The sequence below is a fragment of the Protomyctophum bolini genome (genome assembly GCF_963924005.1).
Source record: "Protomyctophum bolini genome assembly, chromosome: 12".
Lineage (NCBI taxonomy): Eukaryota > Metazoa > Chordata > Actinopteri > Myctophiformes > Myctophidae > Protomyctophum > Protomyctophum bolini.
In genome coordinates this window covers 28,173,371-28,196,560 of record NC_137873.1, presented here as the reverse complement: position 1 = coordinate 28,196,560, position 23,190 = coordinate 28,173,371, and the positions used below count along the sequence as shown (strand labels likewise).

The window sequence follows — 23,190 nt, the reverse complement described above, 5'->3', positions numbered from 1 at the left end:
CATGCGCTGATGTTGCCTCATACTGTCCGACGCATTGAAGCTCCCGACCTCTATGTGCTTCTATCACTCTTGCGACACAAACCCTTCGTCACTGGTAAGTAGATTCCTAAAAGCATAGGCTGAGCATAGGTATGGTCTAATCAACACAGGCAAGCATGGCAACCTTAATTTGCGCAGGTGCACTTCTCAAGCTTGGACTATTCACTATTCACCTGCCTCAATAAAACTACCATGGACTGTCTCAGGTTGGTTAGACCAGTCATTAATCCTACAACTACAACCTATCTCAAACCCTCACCCTAAACCTAACCTCCCACGGGGCAGCACACCTAAACCTAACCTTAACCCATGTCTAACCAATGACTAGTCTAAACTAAGTATGCACCCCCTGTCTCAAGCTAATTCAAAATGAACTAGAAAAAGTGCCCCTCGGGACACAGCTATAACAGGCAGATGTGGAAAATGCAGGACAAAGGTTTTTTCACGCTCTAGGGAGTGTGCATATATAGTCGCATACAAAGCTGTCCACAGATCGGTGCAGGTATAGGTGAAAACATCAATTGGCATGTTAATAGCGCACCACCATGAGACTGCCGCTGCCGGAAAATGCACTCGCCCGCCCTCCACGCGGAGTGCAATACATACTCTCCGCATGCCTTCGTCTGGTGGAGCCAATACTTTGAACCTTTTGAGGGCTCGGATGGCAGCCTTTTCTTTCGTATTCCAGTCCCACTGATCCTTGAAGCACCAGCCCTACTTTACATTATTATAATTTTTGCATCTCCATCGAGCACCTGGTTGATTTTCTTTTTGTCCCCCAGAATACCTAACTAAAACCAGGTCCCACGTTATATGCCTGCAGGGAGGGCCCAAAAGGTCTGCTTTCAGCCTCTCAATTTACAATTTACAGATTTAGGCATTTAGCAGACTCTTAATCCAGAGCGATTTACATTAAGTGAGAACAAAAAGCATGGCAATACATAATATACATGCAAAGTAGTTATCATGAATCATACGTAAGCTAAGAACGTAACAGTGGATCTATGAAATGAAACTATGCATAATATACTATATACTATATAGTATATAATATATACTATTGTTTACATGAAATGCTATGCATATTATATGTATAGCATTTTATGTAAACAGAGCACTATATAGTAGTGCTATGTTTACATAAAATGCTATATGTCTACATAAACTACCATCTAAAGCCCATCACACACCGTCTGCGACCGCCGCGCGTCAAAACAGCCGCCTCCATTATTTTCAATGAACCTATCGCACATCGGCGGCGTCCGACGCGCACTGGCGCCTCGCCTGGCGCGCCGATAGAACCAGGCTACATAAAATGCTGTCTAAGTTACATAAGTTGAGCCTTTGCATATGCCTGTAGGAGGTCGAGGCTAGGGAAAGTACTACGGAAAGTGGAAAGTACGGAAAGTGCAGTTTAATGTTTCAGGTTGAAGGTCTCACACTTTGGAATGCTCTTCCACACTCCACAGGTCTTGAGAGCTGTAGCCTCTGTGGTCATGTTTGAGTGGCGCTATAGCAGCTCCAATGCATGGCTTTCTGAACTGAGGTCAAGTCATTGGCAGCCAAGTCTATGGACTTTTAATGTTTGTTCAGGGTAGTTATAATGTCATTATTTGCCAGCCAGGTCTATGGACTGTTTGATTAGGGCAGTTAATGACAACGAATGCCTAGTTAAAATAACTGGCCGCCAGCCAGGTCTATGAACTTTAATGTTTGTTTAGGGTAGTTAAAATGTAATTATTTGTCAGCCAGGTCTATGAACTTTAATGTTTGTTCAGGGTAGTTAAAATGTAATTATTTGTCAGCCAGGTCTATGGACTGTTTGATTAGGGCAGTTAATGACAACGAAAGACGTCATCTGGCTGATATAAATACTGCCCTCGCTGCACCCCTCACTACACATGTGTGATTTTTAACAACCATAAAACACTACTATGAACAAGCATTTGCAGATGTTACATGCCTTTATTTCCATGTTTGTGTTATTTTCTGTCCTGTTTGAAATCAATTATATAGGCTTTTTCTGCTTTAATAGGCCTGCCTTGTGTTTTTATTCTCTGTATGTAAAGTTTAGTGTAAATGTAAAATGCTATATAGATAAAGTGTACTTACTTACTTACTTACTTCAGATCTGTGGTTCTCAAAGAGGGTCCAGGGACCCCCAAGGGCCCTTAAGGGGATTCCAGCGTTTACCCAGCAAAATTAGTTTTGTGGGTTGCAGCAAGCCCACAATATTGTATGCAAATAGAATCAAATGGACCTGTAGGCGTCCATTTGGTTTCTAAGTGACAATAATTTAAGTGGAGACCTCCTGGAACCCCCTCAAGGACCCCTGGGGGTCCCTAGACCCCATGTCAAGAACCAATAACTTATGCAAAATCATTTGTACTAATGACTAGATGTCGAATGGTGAGCTATGTGGTGATAATTTTCCATCCGTGTGGTTTTAATTAACATGTGGCTCATTCACAATGCATAACGTTCTAATCTATAATATATCTACATAAAAAGAAAAGATAAAACAGGGGGGGGGGGGGAGACTGCCTAATAAATTAATAATATAATAGACATGAATATGTCTTCCTTCCTTCCTGGACTAAGCTGCATAACCTGCTCTATGGTCCAGCTGGGGCAGCTAAAACAGCTGCACGCCTCTTTTTCATGTCCTTTAGTGCATTGTGATATTAATACACTTCTTAAAATAACAGTCTGAGCTGTCTGCCCCATGGTGGTACAGCACCTCCTGACTTCAGCAGTTCCCAGCAAGGTAACATGTAAATCACGGTTAGGGAACATCGATTGTTTGTTTTTTTGTTTTGTTTTTTTGGCAGTGATGCATATAACCTGCACTATTTAATCTGTGTGGGTGGCAATGAGTAGTTTGTTATAGAACTGATTAATGTGTGTTTTATGCCCACTGATGCCATGGAGGTTAAGGCGCTCACCTCCAGAACTCTGCTGCTTAGCTAGGCGGAAATCTGCCCATGGCCTGCTTTCTTTTTCATATACCCTGTGTGTCCTGCTGCACTTTGCTTTCCATCTGTCTCACTAAAGAAAAGAATCCCAAGGGGTGTGGAGTCGACTGCCCACTCGTTTCAAAATAACGAATGATCTTTTGCCTGCAATTGTAAGTACCTTGGCGTCCTTTTGATATTCAGCTGTCAAACTCATATAGTCATAACCCTGATATGCATACGCGATGAGGCACATTGTGCTTGTACATCATCTATTATTGCAGTGAGAAACTGGCATATGATGAACTGTGACACCCACAGAAGTACTCGTTGGACATTTATCGATAGCACCTTTAGTACTTATTATTACTATAATGATTTTAACTACCTTTCACATTACAGTTTCTTACTGTATGCAACTGTAATGCTTCTGACTCAGTGCAGTTGTTGCAGTGAAAACCCACAAAATGTTGTGTCGTCCATCATTTCAACATTAAAAAATGTCAAGAGAGAGTTCAACTATCATAAAGAAATACACAATGCAAAGCCCAGAAAATGTGAACCAAACAGCGACGAGAGTGTAACTGTGAACAATGGACATAAATCAAAAAGTTTTGAAAACGCATAATTCCTCTTTATACTTTGCTGAGTCCTCCAAAGGCCAGAAACGTCAGGCTCATTTTTCAGCGGAATTGAAATAAATGATGGCTGTGAATGTGATGCTGTCAGTAAGAGATGTGAGATATTTATTGTGCTAGATTTGACTTTGGAGTCTGGAGATTGTTGCCTTACTGAATGTTAAATTTCGACTGTATAGGGTAAATGTGACTCTCTTTGATACAGAGACAGTCATGGCGGCAAGAATAACTTTTCAGGAGAGGAGAATTACTGATTATTATTATTTATTTTTTTATGTTATCAACCAATATCAACCAGTAGATTACTTATCAAGAAGATGCAATGGAGCCTGTAGGCTCTACTGGCACCTACAGTACTGGCTGTGATTAGGAAACATGGAAGTAAAATTACTGTCGCCGAAAACATGGTGAAACAGACTTACGGTACGTGGCCAGTTAAGACTGATATGAGGGGGCTTACGTGGACGGTTGAGACTGAGGTTTGGGTTAGAGTTAGCAAAAGTCGGACAATGCGACCACGTCTCCGAGTTTCCTAATCGCATCCCTCAATTGCATCGTCTTTATAAGTAATCTACTGGTTGATATTGGTTGATTTTCATTAATTAATCTCTTTCTCACCCAGATTGTTCCTGCTGCTCTGAGGGATCGAACCAGGAACCTTTTCGCCACGAGTGCATTCCTCTAGCCTTTATTTACAACGCATTCTCACTTCCAAGACGGAAAACGGGTGACTTCTTATGGGACAGATTTGACCAAACGTTAAACGTTGGACTGGAAGGGGGTACCCACGACGGCACATGTTGACTGGGGGGACATATTGAGTACTGTACATACAATTCTCTCCCTATCAGGACATAACTCGGCACTAAGTCGGCTGAAGCGGACTTTGCAGCGCTCCACAAGACTGGTTTAGACGGTGCACCTCTGTTGTTTCAAACAAATCAAGCTAAATATATTTACGTATATTATGCACATACTGTATAGCATATCCATCCAGTATACAGTATGTAGTGCATGAGGTTCACATGAACATAGCAGCATGTACAGTATGATGTACTGTTCATTCCCTGAAGAGGACCCCCTATAGGTCGAAACGTTGGATTCTTGTCAATACATATAAAGCATCGTGGCTACGAGTGTGCTGCCTTTTTCTTATTTATACTGGTTTACTGCCTTAGGCCAGCACCTCATCAAACACTGGTGTGCGCCCTTTCCTGTTTTGTCTACCTGTATGGTATGAGACATTGAAGGTGCAAAAACAATATCAGCATGTTGTACTGTATATGAGATTAAGGTGCAAAGAGTATCTGTGCATAATTGCTTCAGGCATACTGCCACAGGTTCATCATTTGTGTGTATATTTTCCAAGACAGAGAGAGGAAGTGGAGAGGAAGGAAGAGGAAGGGCCACAACCTTTCTTTTGTATAATTGAGAGAGGGTGCCATGATTTTTTCACACCTAAAACGTGATAAGACTCAAAAGCTTTCAGCTTTCAGGGAGAAACCAAAAAATACATATAGGGAAGACATATTTGCATATTATAACCACACCAGGGGGAGGAATGTAAACTCCATAGACACATGCACAACAGAAACATATTATAACCACACCAGGGGGAGGAATGTAAACTCCATAGACACATGCACAACACAAACATATTATAACCACACCAGGGGGAGGAATGTAAACTCCATAGACACATGCACAACACAAACATATTATAACCACACCAGGGGGAGGAATGTAAACACCATAGACACATGCACAACAGAAACATATTATAACCACACCAGGGGGAGGAATGTAAACTCCATAGACACATGCACAACACAATCATATTATAACCACACCAGGGGGAGGAATGTAAACTCCATAGACACATGCACAACAGAAACATATTATAACCACACCAGGGGGAGGAATGTAAACTCCATAGACACATGCACAACACAATCATATTATAACCACACCAGGGGGAGGAATGTAAACTCCATAGACACATGCACAACACAAACATATTATAACCACACCAGGGGGAGGAATGTAAACACCATAGACACATGCACAACAGAAACATATTATAACCACACCAGGGGGAGGAATGTAAACTCCATAGACACATGCACAACACAATCATATTATAACCACACCAGGGGGAGGAATGTAAACTCCATAGACACATGCACAACAGAAACATATTATAACCACACCAGGGGGAGGAATGTAAACTCCATAGACACATGCACAACACAATCATATTATAACCACACCAGGGGGAGGAATGTAAACTCCATAGACACATGCACAACAGAAACATATTATAACCACACCAGGGGGAGGAATGTAAACTCCATAGACACATGCACAACACAAACATATTATAACCACACCAGGGGGAGGAATGTAAACTCCATAGACACAACACAAACAGTACAAAAACCATGGCACCCCAGCTTTAACCCATTTTGGGCGGGAACCCCTTTTGGTGGTTACATACATTATGTTATTTAGCTATTGAAAAATAGCAGATCTACAAGCTCATAGCGCGCCACCAAGTGGCGCGCTATGAACTTGTAGGTCTGCTATTTTTGAAAAATCGTTAAAATGTGCCTCAAATCTTTCAGAAAATTGTGATTTAGAATGATTTAGAATACTTTATTTTTTATTTCGACGTCAGGCCTGAAATTACATACTGTATGTGTATTCTTGAACATAATACGCACAATGTGAGCAGTGTGAGGGTGTTTTTTTATGCACATTTATGCGTGTGTATGAGAGAGAGAAAAGAGAGATAGAGAGCATTACAATGTGAGCAATATGTTTGTGTCATCAGAAATGCATTGCAACTTGTTGCTTGTGATGCAACAAGTTGAATCTCCTGTGACTCAAGCAGCCAACGGTATGTGACTCAGACCGCTGCAAATGTTCTCTGCAATCCTTGAAAGTGGTTTCATCATGTCATAAGGCGTTGGTTTGAACTAGGCTTCATGCCACCGCTGCCCACAAAGCCTCAAAGTCCTTCACTGTTACAGTCTCAGTCTCTCTCAAGGGCGTTACAGGCCCTCATTAAACAAAGGAAACAAACACCCCCTTGCCTTAGATAGGCGAGTAAAAATTCCAGAGAGAAAAAACTCTGATTGAGAGAGAGGTAGATTGATTGTAGGGATGTGATCTTGCATTCATGATGTTACATGGCCAGACCCTAGTGCGTACATACACTCAGGATAGATGGAATTCTGCTCATGAATTATACAAGCAGTCAGATGACCAGCTATATAAAAGAGAAATGCTGGTGCCATCCTCTACCGAGTAATACTGTATATATTCTCAGCATACTGCCTCTCTCTCTCTCTGTGTGTGTGTGTGTGTGTGTGTGTGTGTGTGTGTGTGTGTGTGTGTGTGTGTGTGTGTGTGTGTGTACTGTCATGGTAGAGTGCATCTGTCCTCTTCAATGTAAAGAAAAGATTCTCTTACAGGTGTGCATGAGATGGAAGAATAGCTTTCAAGGTTTTGAATTTTGATATTTTATTCAACACACGACCATCTTCAATGACGTTTTGCACTGCCAAGCTGCATATCAGAGATGGAATGCAAATAGGTTAAGATGTTGTCTTAACCTAGCTTTAGTAACATTACACAAGTTTTTTTCTCTTTCTCTCTCTCTCTCTCTCTCTCTCTCTCTCTCTCTCTCTCTCTCTCTCTCTCTCTCTCTCTCTCTCTCTCTCTCTCTCTCTCTCTCTCTCTCTCTCTCTCTCTCTCTCTCTCTCTCTCTCTCTCTCTCTCTCTCTCTCTCTCTCTCTCTCTCTCTCTCTCTCTCTCTCTCTCTCTGTATATACAGAATATTACCAGAAGCCATCTTTTGATCTTTTATGTATTTATTTTATGAATGCATGAATGCCTTATTTTACACTTTGTTGTAGTGTATGACAGTGTCACACAAAAGTATAAAAAGGTCAACCTACAAGCACACAACACAACGCATTGCATAGTGGTGACTGGTGACGTTTGTATATCTACATATTTCTGAAAATCAATCTACGCCTATATGAAATGCCCAAAATAGGGACACAATAGGGCATCTGTCTGCATTTAAAAAATATTTCCTGAAATGTAACCCTTTTGAACATACTGTACATGTTTTCCACATGAAAATGTCAAAGTATACCTACCAAACCCTACATGATTTGGGTAGGGTAGCCGTACAGACATTATCCACAACAACATGGGATTCAGCCCAGCCAGCATCTGTATGGTTGAGGCATACTGTATAAGAATCTATAGGCTATTCAATCCAGAACCATCTGTATGGTTGAGGCATACTGTATAAGAATCTATAGGCTATTCAATCCAGAACCATCTGTATGGTTGAGGCATACTGTATAAGAATCTATAGGCTATCCAATCCATCTGTATGGTTGAGGCATACTGTATAAGAATCTATACTAGGCTATCCAATCCATCTGTATGGTTGAGGCATACTGTATAAGAATCTATAGGCTATTCAATCCATCTGTATGGTTGAGGCATACTGTATAAGAATCTATACTAGGCTATCCAATCCATCTGTATGGTTGAGGCATACTGTATAAGAATCTATAGGCTATTCAATGCATCTGTATGGTTGAGGCATACTGTATAAGAATCTATAGGCTATTCAAAACAGAACCAGAAGACTCTGCCATACTGGTGTTTGGGAACATTATGGTTTCCTAGTGACCTTGGGAAAAAGTGAAGTGAGTGATTAATCAAATAAAAATGGCGTGTCAGCATTGTCCAACAGAGGTCACGCATGTTGCTGCAAATGCTTACATTTTTCAAATTAAATGTAAAGCAATTATTTGCCACCCTCACGAAGGCTTCCTGAAGTCAAAGCACGTTGTTCAGTGCAGCGTTATTTTAATCTTGCCAAGCCATGAATTATGTCACACAAGCCATGTGTTGTTTATTTATTTAAAAATTCCTATTGATCTAACATAGTGGTGGTTCCTAACCTTTTTTTTCACTGGAGCCCCATTCTTACATACCCGAATACAAACCCCCAATGCAGTGCATCTCGACACATTGTGGGCTTGTAGGTCGTTTTTTTCTATAATACAAGTTGGACTAATAACTAACTGATATGCTTCCAAAGAGACAACTTCGGCGCAAAAGGTGTATAAAACAATAGCTTTTGCATTTTAATATAACATAGTTTATTTCTGCTGTGTAGGCTACCAATCACACACAGAGGTACTTGACATGACGCTGCAGCTTGCTGCTCTTAATATGTGGTACTTTTCTGGAGGACAGCCGCCTCTTAAAATGACAATGCTGCAGAAACATTGACAAAAAGAAAGATCCAGCAAGTTTTATGTCCAACAACAGGTACATTAAATCAAAACATTGTCTACTTTTGTATTCATAAAAGAAGGCTGTTGTTGTGGGTGTTATACTTGTCTGACACTCTGTCTCACACTCCCACCGTTGATGTACTGCATAACTGTCTGCTAAAGTAGTCTACCACAGAAGTACATTAACACTTTGACTTCTATTCACGAGTTGCCCGAGTTAATTAATTGTAGAACACTTTCCCTACGAGTTGCCTGAGTTATGTTTTCATTGTTTAATCCACGTTTTTTTAATCAGTTTTAAATCATACAGGCAATCCACCGGACAGAATGGGATATGAGACGAGTTTTAATGACTGTCATCGCAAAAGGTCTGTCGCGCCGGTGTGCAGAAGTAGCCGTGCGCTGCTCAGGCTACAAGAGATTACACCGTTTTAAAGTGGATTTTCATGACACGCAACTCAGCTATCGGTGCACTGGCTGTTCAAAGGTAACTTTAAACATAGGCGGTCTAGCCTGAAAGACGCCCGTATATTGGTGTCATTCAACCTGAGTTATTATATTAGGAACGGTCGCACTTCAACGGTTCAGTGAAGTTCTGACCTGCGGGAACAAACTTAAAATAAAGAAAAAGAAGTCGCACACTCTGCCTCCATAATATGCAGCAGTGATTTATTTTATTTAAATTTTGACCCGTTGGCCTTACCTCAGAATAAACAAAATGTTTCTATCCTGGGCTGGGCGCACATTTGCCACAGATCTACAAACTCACAATATTCCGTGTCACAACACGTTGTGCACTTATCTGCTAATTTTGCTGGAGATATTTAGTGTAGTCTGGTAGACAAAAAGAAAGGTGCTTACTATAGAGACTTGAGGGACTCTGGTCAACTGAGTGAGTATTAGTATAGTATAGTATATAGCACTGCGTGAAAAGAGGAGTTGACGGTCAATTATGGGCACTGTATTTTGCCCATAAACCTCAAGTTTAGCGGGCATATACAGTACAGTTAATATACGGTAATATACAGGTGTGATGGTACAATTCGGGAGTTTACCGGAGTTTGTTGGAAAGTTTACCGGGAGTTTCCTGTAATATACACATCTGTATTCCATGCTTTTGCGCAGTGTAGGGTTTACTGTAAGTATTTAACCCATTACAACCGAGAAAGCATCTATAAAAGCATATACTTTTTGACTATTCAAAAATAACAGATACAAGCTCATAGATCTTGTAGAGCTGCATTTCATTACATTTTTTAACCGTGACATTTTTTAAAGCAAACATTTTTAACTTAAATCTTTGCTTCTGTGGGTCCCTGGAAGAAAATACAAAAAGGTTTGAGCACCAACGATATACTGTAGCAACATACGTTTTTATCATTTTTTGAATTAGCTTAATCTGGGTTAAGTGTTTAATCAAGGGGCCTTGTTGACTCCTGGCCACCTGGTCTGCCCTCATATGCCACACAGGGCACCAAGGAGGGCAAAGAGCTTGGGTGGCATTCCGCTCCCAGGTGGCGCTCAGGTGTCCTTGCTGTTCCATTTACACATCTCTCTTTCTTTTTCTCAACAAGGTAGAGCTACTGGAAGTAAAAAAATAAAATAAAAACTCCCAGTTCAGGCAGATAACTAAATAGATTGAGACCAATAATAGCTTAAATAAGAACATTTTATTTATAAAAGTGTGAATATTATATTTGATCTTGGCATTCAGCCTCTGCTATATAGAGGCTGGATGCCCTGTTGATGCCCTGTTGATTTACATCATGTGAGCTCAAACCCACAATTCAACATTTTGGTTTTACGATGTTGATATACATTTTGTATTCATCCTTAGGACCCCAAATCACACCTTGGAAAGCATGAGTGTCTATTTCAAACAAAGTGTTTTTTGACTGGGGGGTCATATTTTGACAGCAGGAATTGCCTGTCACGATTTGACCACCCAGTATTAGGATGTATTAGGATGTTGATATTTATTTCACTCATCACCCAACACTCCCCACTGACAGGTACAGTGTACATTACAGTGCTCAGCACATTAGCAGACAAACACTTAAGAACGGGGAGCTATTTCTATAACAAACCCCCCCAGGGGAGAACAGAACCCAGATTAGGGAAAGCAGAGCCTACTGGTGGTACTGGGGTCGCTGGGGCAACAGCTCCACCAGAGTGTTCCAGACGTCCCTCTCCAGAGCAACATTAGTGACTTCCTCCTGGGGGATCCCAAGACGTTCCAAGGCCAGTGAGTCGATGCGTTTCCTCCAACTGAGCCTTGGTCTGCCCCGGGGTCTCCTCCCAGTGGGACGTTCCTCAAGGATCTCCCCAGGGAGACGCCCGAGAGGCATCCTAACCACCAGATGCCCGAACCACCTAAGCTGGCTCTTTTCCAGGCGAAGAAAGTTCGTGTGACTGAACTTCTCACCCTATCTCACCTCTCGAGTGTAGCTGCCTGAACTATCTCGCAGTCTACGCATCATTTCCCATGTGTGAAATGAGATCATGATAACAGGACAGAATAGCAAGGTCCACAGTCATGAACAATAATTAGGCCCTTTCTTGCTATGCATCACAATAATAGCCTGCGTGATAGAGCAGTGATAGAGAGTGAGAGACAAAGAATAATGGGAGAGAGACTCCAGGAAAGACGTGTTATAGGGGATGACAAGCAAGATTGTGAGCTAAATCATTACCACTATAGGGCAACATTATTTGCAGAAGGAAGGCCTAATATGCCACTAGGGCAACCTTATGGCTCACACAATTTGGCAGGTTAGATGGGCAGCAATTTGAAGAAGGGAGGCACCAAAACAATGAAATGTTTAAAACAGTGTAGGACTTCTACAGTATAGCCATTTTCTGCACTCTGGGCTCTAGTTTGAGGGCAGTAAGGATTCATGTTTATCGGCAGTGCAAAGTATTGGTCTGTAAGTTTGACACACAGCAGCGGAACCGATACAGCTGGTGTTGACAGACCAAATCATTGGCCGAAATTAAAAGGGAACAACCACAAGGACATTGATCATTTCCATAGAAACAATTGCATCTGCATCTCTACATTACTCAAATAAAGAGCTCTCTGTCCAATCTTAACCATTTCACTGTCCTTTACCTGATAACACCCAGATGCCTAAACAATACCACTTCCACAAATCTGTAAACTGAATTTTAATAATAATAGGCAGACATCTGCATAAACCACAGTTAACACCAACTGACAAGGCTTAACGGTTCACACTGTCTCTTTTCTCTTTCATGCATTAACTTTTTCGCCTGACTCTTTCTGTCCAAAGGAGGTTTGAAGCCCACCCCTGAAGTAAAAAAAATGCTTTTCTGCCTCGGCAGCAGGTTTGGTGGACCTGAATCCTTCAATGTCCTGCTGGCAAGTAAATCTATAACGTTTAGTCCATCCACACATCCCAGCTGGCAAGCACCGGCTTTCAGAAAAGCGCCTCTTAATACTTTTTGGAATGCAATTTGGACGTGGCTTTGGGCTGGTCCATTCAAGCTACAGCCGGTTTGATGAAAAATAGACACAAAAAAAGAAGTCTATCATGACAGACAAAACTGAGGAGCACAGTGAGATATGGAACACTATCAGTCTCTAATAAACCATTTAAAAAATGTTTGCTACAGCCAAAACTTCAGCTCTGCATGCACAAAGATTTTTCCAGCATATTATCTGCATCTGTGTCATTTTAGATTTTGGAATTGGCTATTCAAGCATGTAAGGTCACAGCGTGTCACAATGCAAACTTGTACATCTGCTATTTTTGAACATTTTAGAAAAATCTTGAAAGTGTGAGAACAACTGATTTTCCATGCCAGCGTCACCAAACTTTACTCAAAGTTTACTCAGAGGTGAAGCGTCCGGTCTCTGCTAAAGTATCGTGATTTGGCACCATAACAAGACTGAATTTAACTGTCATCATATTGTGCACTGATTAATGTACAACAATGCCAAGTTGAATAAGAAATTGACATCACTTCTCTATCTTTTCTGAACAACATACAGAGGAGCTGAATTGGTGATAGCAGTATTAGGTACTGTAGATGAAGCTCTGGTATGAAAAGTCTTTTTCTAATGACCCATGCGTAATGACTGCTATTTACAATCCTCAGGTCTCGCTCCATCTGCTGCTGTATATGAGATTGTATACGGGTTTCCCTCACAAACTAATGAATGGAATGCAATTTGGACCGGGACAAAATGCTTTCCCTGCCCTCCCTTCTGTATTAAAAATGGATAATTAGGAGGTGCTGCGGAAATTGCACAGTCAAAGCCAAGAAATATCAGCACAGTGCCTGAACAGAATGCTGCTGATGGAGCTACGGTAAAATATGCCTATGGTACTTTAGAGTTTAGAGTAGTGGACACACAATAATGGATAAAGTACTCAGTACTTAATTGAGCCAAAGTAACCTGGTCAAATATTACTCAAGTGAAAGTGAAAGTTGCTCAGTTAAATCTTTAACTGCTAGGTATTTCTAACAGCATATACTCTACCTAAGTATTCAAAAGTACAAATTAGAACACGGGCATCGATCGAGAGGACGTCCCACACCTACTGTACCTATGTGGACATACTAAAGAAAGATGCTGGTGCAGAAAGCACAAATGAGCTGGCCAGATATAAGGAGAACCGAGATGACTGGAGACATAGAGAGAGACACCGTGTGAAGTGAGGGGCGCTCTTATCATTATACATCATCTCATGAACAGCTGAATGTACAGCATGTGATTGGTTAGCCGATTTGCTCGTCTACATAATGACGTACATTTTCCCTTCATGGCATTTAATGTTTGTGTTGCCACAAATTTACGTCATATTTGGCGGACGTACATTTGACCTAATTTCTCCTTTCATTGTAAAGATATTGAGACGTGAGGGGACAAAGTTTCCGTGCTCAACCAATCAAATCATCACAAATGTCATTCCGGCCAATCACTTTTCTGCCCTCACTTTTATCTTCAATATGTACTTTGCTCAGCTAATCAAATCATCGCTATGGGGTGATCAGCCAATCACAAGGCAATGTCTGTGTTCACACAAACCCCGTAAGCTGGGCATAGGAGGAGCTAGTGCCCCTCAAAAGTGTTAAAGCAATAAGGTGATTTTATATTATATGTGAGCATTATCTAAGCGGCTACTGTGCAATGATGGAGCATAACAGGTCAGTGTCATCAGGTGCAGCTGGGTACGGCGGTGTGACATTGCAGCACTTTGAATCACGGAGGCATCCCCCACTGTGAGACACTACACCATGTTGGCTCCCAGTCTCACCGGCCAATCATAACCTCTGTGCACCAGCTCCCCGTGACAATGATATTGTCCTCTTCTGCTCTTCCTCCAGGGCAAATAACAGTTTCACTTTAGAGGTTATTGGAATGCCTCACTACTCGGCACCCTCAAAGCTGTCCGGGACAATCATGAAGCCATTTTGAAAAATTCTATTTTCTGCTCACGGCGAGTGTTGAGTAGTCACCCCCGTTGCTCTGATGTGTACTTTCTCCACACACAGAAAACGCCAGTCCTTTATGCCCTTGGATGTTGTTTTCAATTACTGAGTCGCGCTCCTATCGATCCCGGAGGCGAGGCCTTCAGAGAGGAGTGTGAGACAACAAAGAAATGAGGAGGGCTTCAGAACTCCTCCCCAGTTTCAACTCTAACCCTTGACAAAGAGAGGTTAACCAGAGGTACAGTACAAGCTACTGAGCAAGACTTGAGCGAGATAGAGATACAGAGTGCAGAGACTCTCTCTCTCTCTCTCTCTCTCTCTCTCTCTCTCTGATTTAAATAACACTGTGTAGATAAAAAGGTGCCATGGATCAATTACTCACTGACACCAAAAAAAAAAGCTCCAAGCTACAGTCCTCCTCCCAGCTTGGCCTAATGTAATCTATCACGGTTTGAAAGATGAGCACATGTCATATACTGTAAAGAGAGCCTGATGGCCCATTAAGCCCTTGAAATTGGCCTTCCACTGCCTTGCATTGGCCATTCCGGGTCCAGCCCTTTCTATTGTATACTGTGAAGAGTGGACTAAATGGAGCCCTTTTCAACCATGCACCCGTTCTACATCAATAACATGAGACTAAGATCCTTCTCTCGATCAAAAGAGACAGGATTGGGTCATAATACAATGATAAAACAGTGGAACAAGATACATACAGTAGCTCCCCCGGGAGGCTACAGTACTGTACCTATATCCTTTCCAGGCATAGGAAATGTACTTTGTTTTGATATGTCCTTTTTTAATAGCTTAACCTTTATGGATTTAATTTTAGTTTGTAAATAATGTCTTCATGTACTACCTACTGTATGAGAAATTGACCACAATTGACAAAAGTACTGACAGTTGACACACCTTGGCTTTGTAAAAGTATAGTGCATATACTACTTTGATTATAATTGATGTCAAATGACTATGTATTTATTTGTGTGCAAGTAATAAGCAGTGTATGTATGTACTGTATTACAGCAGAACCTTACAGTACAGAAACAATGGCAGATCAAACGGGTGCAGACATTACCCCAGCTGCTGCTAAAGAGGAGTGTAAAACAACGAGATAGTCTCACCTTTCCGACGTACTGTGGCTCAGATCCCATGTACTCTTCCAGGACGAAGAATTGGTTCCACACCCATCCTCTCTTGACCCGCTGAGCGCGCCATCGCCCCCCGTGCCATCGCCCCCCGTGCCTCCTTGGCCTCGTCCTGCTCCTTGGCGCTGACCTCTCCACCTGCCACGTCACGCCCTTCGCTCCGACCCTACCGTGAGCCAAGGTCACGTCTCCTAGTGCCACGCTCCTATTTCTCATCCCATCTCTGAGTGATGGCTCTCTCCCCTTAGTTCTGCCCTTGTCATTTTCATAGGTCCTCCTGCTCATCCTATGTGGGAGCCGCAGGGAGTTCTGGGAACTGTAGTCCAGCAGGAAACACGAGGCTGCCAGCAAAAGCAAGAGAGATTCCTGCGTGATCATCGGGGTGCGTCAGTGGCAGTGGCAGCAGCTGTTGGCAGGAACAGGTTGACAAACCTATTCTAATTCCAGGTAGACAACTGACATGTGTTGAAAGCAGGAACCCGGTCTGCAGGAAAGCATCGGGGCAAGTGATCTGGTTCTAGTATGGTTCCGTTAGATGCTTAGACACGTATACTTTTAAGTTATTGGTAAGCATTGTAGCGCGTAACAGAGTTAGTACCGTACATAGGAAGCTGAGAAGGCTATGTCACAAGCGGGATATTTGGACAATAGGTGAAGTTAGCTTGAATCCAGTGAGTGATGGTTTAGTCCAGTGAGTGAGGTTTACATCCAGGGGGTTGGGTTGTGCATACAGTTTGGGTCTCTAGATGAGGGGAAAACCCAGTGAACATTTGGAAACGGGAACGTCCTTGGAGACCCAGGATTGCCCTCTTCCGTCTTCGTCTCGCCTCAGCTTTCCCACCTGAAGGAACACAAAGTGTACGTATTAAGCAACAGATAGCAAGGCATTATTAACAACTTACAGCCTGTGGAATTAACATTATTTCTATCTACTCTTGTGAGTATACATAAATATTCAATTTCCAAAAAAGACAGGTGAAATCTATTGTACATGCTCCCTTTTTGATTTCAAGTTAATGCATTTTAATTTTGATGAAGGGGAGTTTTAAGTTTTCATAGTAACTTAACCTGCACCTGAGCTGAACGCTCAGGTGCAACTGAGTAAGATGCTCCTAATGTTTTGTATGTTGTGTACACTATGCTCAATGTTAGTTTGTAGTGTAACATGGACAAAAACTCAATGTGTGCATATGCATAAGTCTGCACTTTTGTTGTCAGTCAAACTAGGAGCAAAGCCTGCTCCAGAGCCATATCACCTCTATGAACGGTCAAAGAAATCTCCCACCTAAGTCAGAATAGGAGCAAAGCCTGCTCCAGAGACATATCACCTCTATGAACGGTCAAAGAAATCTCCCACCTAAGGTTTACTTGTGAATCTCACTGCTCTAAGTGGGTCATGGGCTGGTTCTTGCGGGGTCTTCACATGAATAAGGACCTGTGGGCCAGGAAACACTTCAAAAACGACTCCCCACAAGCACCGCAGTCATCGATTATACACTATCCACCAAACTCTAGCTGGCAAAAGGCTTGAGAAACACTTGAATATATTTGGAACATGTATCATGGAACAAATAAATGATTTCTCCATCCCTTCTGCTGCGTATGAATGAAGCCAAGTCAAGCATAAGTAAAGAAATCAGTTTCATCATCGTACACAGCCATGAGGAAATAATGCTATTTTATCCCATAGCGGCTCAAAATGTCCTATCCCAGTATAGCTGATAAAAGACCTTCACGTGTACCGAACCCTTGCACTATCCTACACCCGGACTGTCATGGATCACCGCACCGCAAGAGGAGAGATGAACAAATTGGCTCCCAGGAGTGCCATCAGCGTGCATACACGTGTGTGTGTGTGTGTGTGTGTGTGTGTGTGTGTGCGAGCATGTGTGCGAGCATGTGTGCGTGCAAGTGTTTGTAAGTTCTCCAGGGAGCCTTTAGCCCAGCCAACCGTATAACCTGAAATGTCGTGGAGCATTGCAATATTTCAATGAAATTTTAAGTGGAGAGGTGCACTTCAGAATGAGTGGTTGTTGTCGCTGTTATCGCTGTTGCATCAAATTTCAAGATCCCAAATCCTATTTGAGTAAATAACCAGATCAGCTTTCTCAACACATTAATGTACTGGTTTACAAGTGAATTTTCACTTGTAAGTGCACAGACTGTACTACAGTATATGCAGCAACTGCCAACAAATAAAACTCATCAGTAAATGAGGCATATATATAATGCATCCTCCTCACACAATAAAATAGTAAAAGAACTCTGAGAGAGTAAAAATGGACCAAAAAGGACCCGTAACTCCCGAGGACACTTTACAAAGTTACAGTAGAAGCCATTCAATACAGTACAAAATAGAACTTAAATATTAATAAATTAATTCCATGTTAGTACTATGGAACTTTTTATTTTATTTTCTTATTTTTATTTTATGCTACCACAATACTTTGTGTATGGACTCACAACATTTTGTTATCTTTTATATGTTTCATATGGGTGTGTCACATACTGTCCTTTGATTTACTGTATACCCTGAATCTTGAATAAACAAAACAGTGAAAAAAATTAATTAATAAATAAATTACACATTAGCCACTTAAACCACATAATCTGTATTGCACTTCTGCGGAAAATAGCAGATCTACAAGCTCTATCAAGCTTGCAGATCCGCTATTTTCAGTGACCAAGTGAAGGGCTTACGTGGGTAAGAATCTCAACGAAAAGCTTAGTGTGTTTTCATTTGTGATGAGAGAAATCACACTTGTGTGAAGTGAGCGGTGCCTTTTATCATGATGACACAAACACACACCACATGATGGGGGTGGGAATATATGGATCTCCCTGGGTCTGAAATAAAGATTGATTGATTGAATAATAATCCATATAGACCCAGTGTCTATATGAAAATGTAGTTACTAGTTACTTTGTAGATTTGGATTATTATTACACACACTAAAGTCACAATGCATCACATTGTGAGCTGGCAGATCGTCTATTTTCAAAAGATTTTTGTATAAATCTTGAACGTGTGAAACGGAACATTCTGCACAATGAGTACATTTTGGTACCAATACTTTTGTACTTTTACTCAAGTATTTTTTGAAGGGCGCCAACCCCTCCTATATTCAGCTATAGTGTATATCTTTGTCCTACACAAAGATTAAATTCCCACTGACAGTGAATGGAGAATTCAAGTCATATCTGTAGACGAGCAAATCGGCTATTTTTGTGGCCAGGATGTGGCCACACGTCTTCATAATTACACCCGTATAAGAGGTCAAGGATGTGTGGACAGTTGATACGTCTTTAGGTCCTTTTAAATGATATAAAGCGCGATCGCATTTTTTGACAGGGGCTGTTAGGAAGGAAGATTAGAGAAAGAAGTGACATGGTAATGTGACTGTGCTGCGCCATGACACTTTCATGGGAGCCAAATCTCGCACCGGAAGTTACATGAATACAAAGCAGTAAATGGAGCCAGCTGGACCAGCTCATAACATAACATTATTTATGAATTATGAGTGCACAGAGTGCACAGTGCATCATTTTATTTGAAGATTTAAACAGCAGCAGGTATCGTTTCTGTTCCGGGGGTATCACGAGATTTGGCTGCCAGACAGGAAACGGTGGTCAGTCTCGTGACACTTGGCACGTTCAGAAACATACTTTTTGCTCTTTAGATACCTCTATAAAATTACACAGTGTACACATCGAAAAGCAACACAGCAGACAATAATGTGTTATATGTCTTCTGTTATTTGCCAGAAGCGATTACTTTACAAAATATCTCAGTCATTCAGAAATATTGTTTGTGTAGCTCATGTTCATGAGCTGGTCACTGAGCTCTCATTGACTCCAGTGCATTCTGCCGAACTTCCGGGTGCAGTTTGGCTCCCATGGTGCGACGAATCTGCCCTCTGGAATTGCGTGATAGCGAAAATGACGTTGGTGACTTTACCTCCATTTCATATAGCTTTACTTGGTTTACGGCCCAACAACCTTCATTATTTACTCTGAATCTACGGCACTGTCCGTGGTTCTGATCAGAACGGCCATGTTCTGTCCTCATTTTTAACTACATCATGCACCTCGTTTGGAATATTAACTCTTCTAAAGAGAGATGAGACTTATTGGCACAAGATAGAAATGGAACATTTCACCCCGGGGGGGGGGGAAATGGAAAGCGTGGCTTTTCAGAGTAATCTGCCTCATCTGCTTGGCACTCTAGAGCCTTTATTCAGAATAATTCCCCGGCAAAAAATAATAAAGTGCAAGTACTTTTTCCACCACTCACTGACAAAAGGTTGGAGCGGTTAGCGCCTTTCAAAAAAGAGAAACAACACGTAGACTGGTTGAGACCCTCAGGGAGAACATTCCATTTAGAGGACCAGCAGCACCGATAGTCCTGTCACCCATGGAGCCAAACGTGGAAGCCAGGGGGGAGCGCAGAGCAGACGGGCATCAGAAGAGCTATTGTGTGAGAGAGGGTGTTTACCGACAGACCCCCTGGGGGGGGGGGGGGGGGGGGTTACCTCTAAATAGCTGCATACTGTAGGATTGGGCCTCAGTAGCTAGAGGAATCCACTTGTTTTAAGATTTCCGAACAGGTGGTTAACCTGGCCACCCACACGCGCGCACGGTGCGCATGGCACGGCGCACACACACACACACACACACACACACACACACACACACACACACACGCTCCAACCATAAGCCAGTTAAATTGAACCAGAGTCCACCGGAGCTTAGCTTCACGTCGTAAAAATCCATATCGCTAGCCACCAGAGGCTCTGGCTCCACATGCATTTTAGATAGAGCATTAGTGAATCTCATATATCATAATATTATATATATTATTGGTTTCTGCATGAAGGTGCTGGGAACATTTTGTCCTAATGATCATCTGAAACCATCGCTTGACTATGCAATATCATCCAATACGTGGTGTCGGTTGATGCATGTCACTTTAATGGGGAGAGTGTATAATGATAATCAACTGAAGCCTCCTACTGTGAATACCTGAAGTCCCTTGTTGAAATGATGTGTAGCCTGCAGAGTTAGTTCAGTCAGATACACTCGAGGGGGTTCATGCCGTGCTCAAAGGTGCATACTATACTCAAGGGGTTAACATGCTGCATTACTATGTGGGGTGTAAGTGTGTGCAAGTCCCACACGTCATTCGCTGATGGGAAATCTGCTGACCAATTGGGTGGGCTACTTAAGCTCACTAGACTGCATGCTCTTCCTGCCTTCCTCTGCATATGGTTCCTGCGGTTGTCATCTAGGACAAATAAAGAGGATAGAGCACGGAGGTGTGGCCAGGGCTCCTGCAGGAGGTTTGCACATGTGCAGTGTAAACAGGAACTGCGATGATGGAGTGTTCCAACAGAGGTGCATGACCCTGAACTGAAATAATAAAAAGGATATAAAAAAAGAGAATAGTACAAAGTACATAACTGTGGAAAGAATGTTGTGTATAACAAACTAAAGATAAAGGACAAGTACATTTACTAAATGTTAATGTTTGTTGAGAACCGAACGGATGATCTTCTAAAAGATTATAAAATTATATCGGCCTACAGAAAAAGTAAAAACTTTAAAGATTATCTACAGTAGTACACAGCAAGCTAAAAGAAATCAACACACCAGCACGCCAGGGACCAGAATACTTCAAACCCAAACAATTAGTAAAAAATATAACCACAAAACGCGTTTTAGAGATTAAACAACAAATAACAGCCAGAACCAGCAACTGCATTTAAAAATGTGGTTTACAATATGTCGGAGAAACGGGTAAAACAATAGGTACTAGGCTGGGACAACACAGATACAATATTAACAATGCCAAAAAGACAACCACAAGATTTGTGCAACATTTCATGGCTCACAGCATTGAAGCTCTAAAATGCGCTGGACAATCCCAACTGGACAGTAGGACAAAGACGTTTTAATGAAAAACAGTGGATTAAGAACCTCAACACGGATTTTCCTGGAGGCTTAAACATGCCTAAAATCAGATCTTGAACACAACAAAACTTAAACTCAGGATTAAACTGGAGAAATCTAAAAGTGTTTGGATCAGACTTCCTTCGGATACATGGCGAATGCATTTATTCCTTGCATTGTGCCTACACATGGCACAGTGCACTGAAGTTGTTTAATTCCCCCCTGATCAATTTGTTTTCAGTGATATTCATTGAAGGCAAGAAGTTTAGGGATGAGGAGTAAGGCACCGGCGAAAATAGGGCCATCAAATGTAATTTACTCTCTATTCTCTAGCCTAGCAGGAGAAATATTGATTGATTGATTGAAGTATTTATTTTTGCAGAATGGGTACATTTCACATGGAAGCACAATTCAATACAAAGACTGTTACTGTGGACGACACACAGATAAAGCATTACAATACGGTCCACCTTTTTCAATTCATCAGAACATTTAGAGACGTACAAATATACACTTCTATATTTAAAAAAAGGAGTTAAAAATAAAAAAGAAGCATATGGGGAAAGGGGGTGGGGTGGATTCAGATTTTTACGGGGGCCAGTTTTGAATTTCAGCCGTCCGTAGGTGCCCTTTGAGAGTGGTTTTGAAGGAGTCAAGGGATTCGCATGTCTCATTGGCTGTTGGTAGGTCGTTCCACATTTTGGTGGCATAGTAGCAAAATTAGTTTAGTCCCTTGTTTGTGCTGAATCTGGGTTGCACTCCCTCTGGTGTTGTGGGTGTGAACTTTGTTGACATTAAGGAAGTATGTAGACAGGTACATGGGTATCTTGGTGTAGTGAATCTTGTGGACCAAACCCATTGCAAGATGCTGTACTCTGTCGTCAAAGGCCGATTCTAAAAACGCCTCTAAATCCTGACCTAAGGTTTCTGAAAAACTTCAAATATTTATATAGCAGCATCAAAAAATTTACATTTTTGAATACTGTACATACTGTACAGAACCCAAATATGGGTGCCCGGCCTGAGGGGGTAAGATACCAATAGGGGTTCCCGCCCAGAATGGGTTAAGCCATTCCAGCCTGCCAAAGTCTGACTTGACGTCATACTTTGGTGCTCTATAGCAGATGTTCTTCATAGCCAAGGCAAAAATCTAAAATGGCACAGACTTTCCTGGTTAATAGCGTAAAAGGTCTATTCACCTTTAGCAGACTTTCATTTTTCATATACAGGTTTCTGTCTTCACAGTTTCACACAGTAAAAACAAAGCTTGGGTATCACTATCCCAGCATGAAACCAGTACCCTGTACAGTGTGTGTTTTACATTGAATGTCCCACATGACTGTGAGTGATGAATGATTGTATGGGATCTGCCTGATGCCAAGCCCTGACCCATGTCTCTCTCTCATTGCTCATCCCCTCTCATCTCCATACCCAACTAAACCCCACACCCCAGCCACCAAACCAAACCCTGCTTCAGCCCACAAAAGTGTATTTGTAATATTCAGGGTTACACACAGTATACAAACTACATGTATATAAGGCATACTATATACATCATAAAGCCATACTATAGGGATGGCCGCAATATAAACTATCTATAACTATCTAAATCTTTAACCCATTGCAGGGGAATACCACCCATTTTCAACATACTATATCATTGTTGTGTGGAAAT

The 23,190-nt window shown here is 41.7% G+C and overlaps 1 protein-coding gene across 1 annotated transcript in view; it reads right to left on the bottom strand.

The window, feature by feature from the left end:
• The window catches only part of cdh12a (cadherin 12a), a gene marked incomplete at its 5' end in the record, with an annotated part of 78,895 nt that extends 62,951 nt beyond the window's left edge, over window positions 1-15,944 (bottom strand). Inside the window, one exon of the mRNA XM_080779000.1 lies at window positions 15,543-15,944. Within this exon, the coding sequence (XP_080635126.1) occupies window positions 15,543-15,944 (402 nt within the window). The remainder of the gene's footprint in view (window positions 1-15,542) is intronic.
• Between the last annotated feature and the right edge of the window lie 7,246 nt (window positions 15,945-23,190).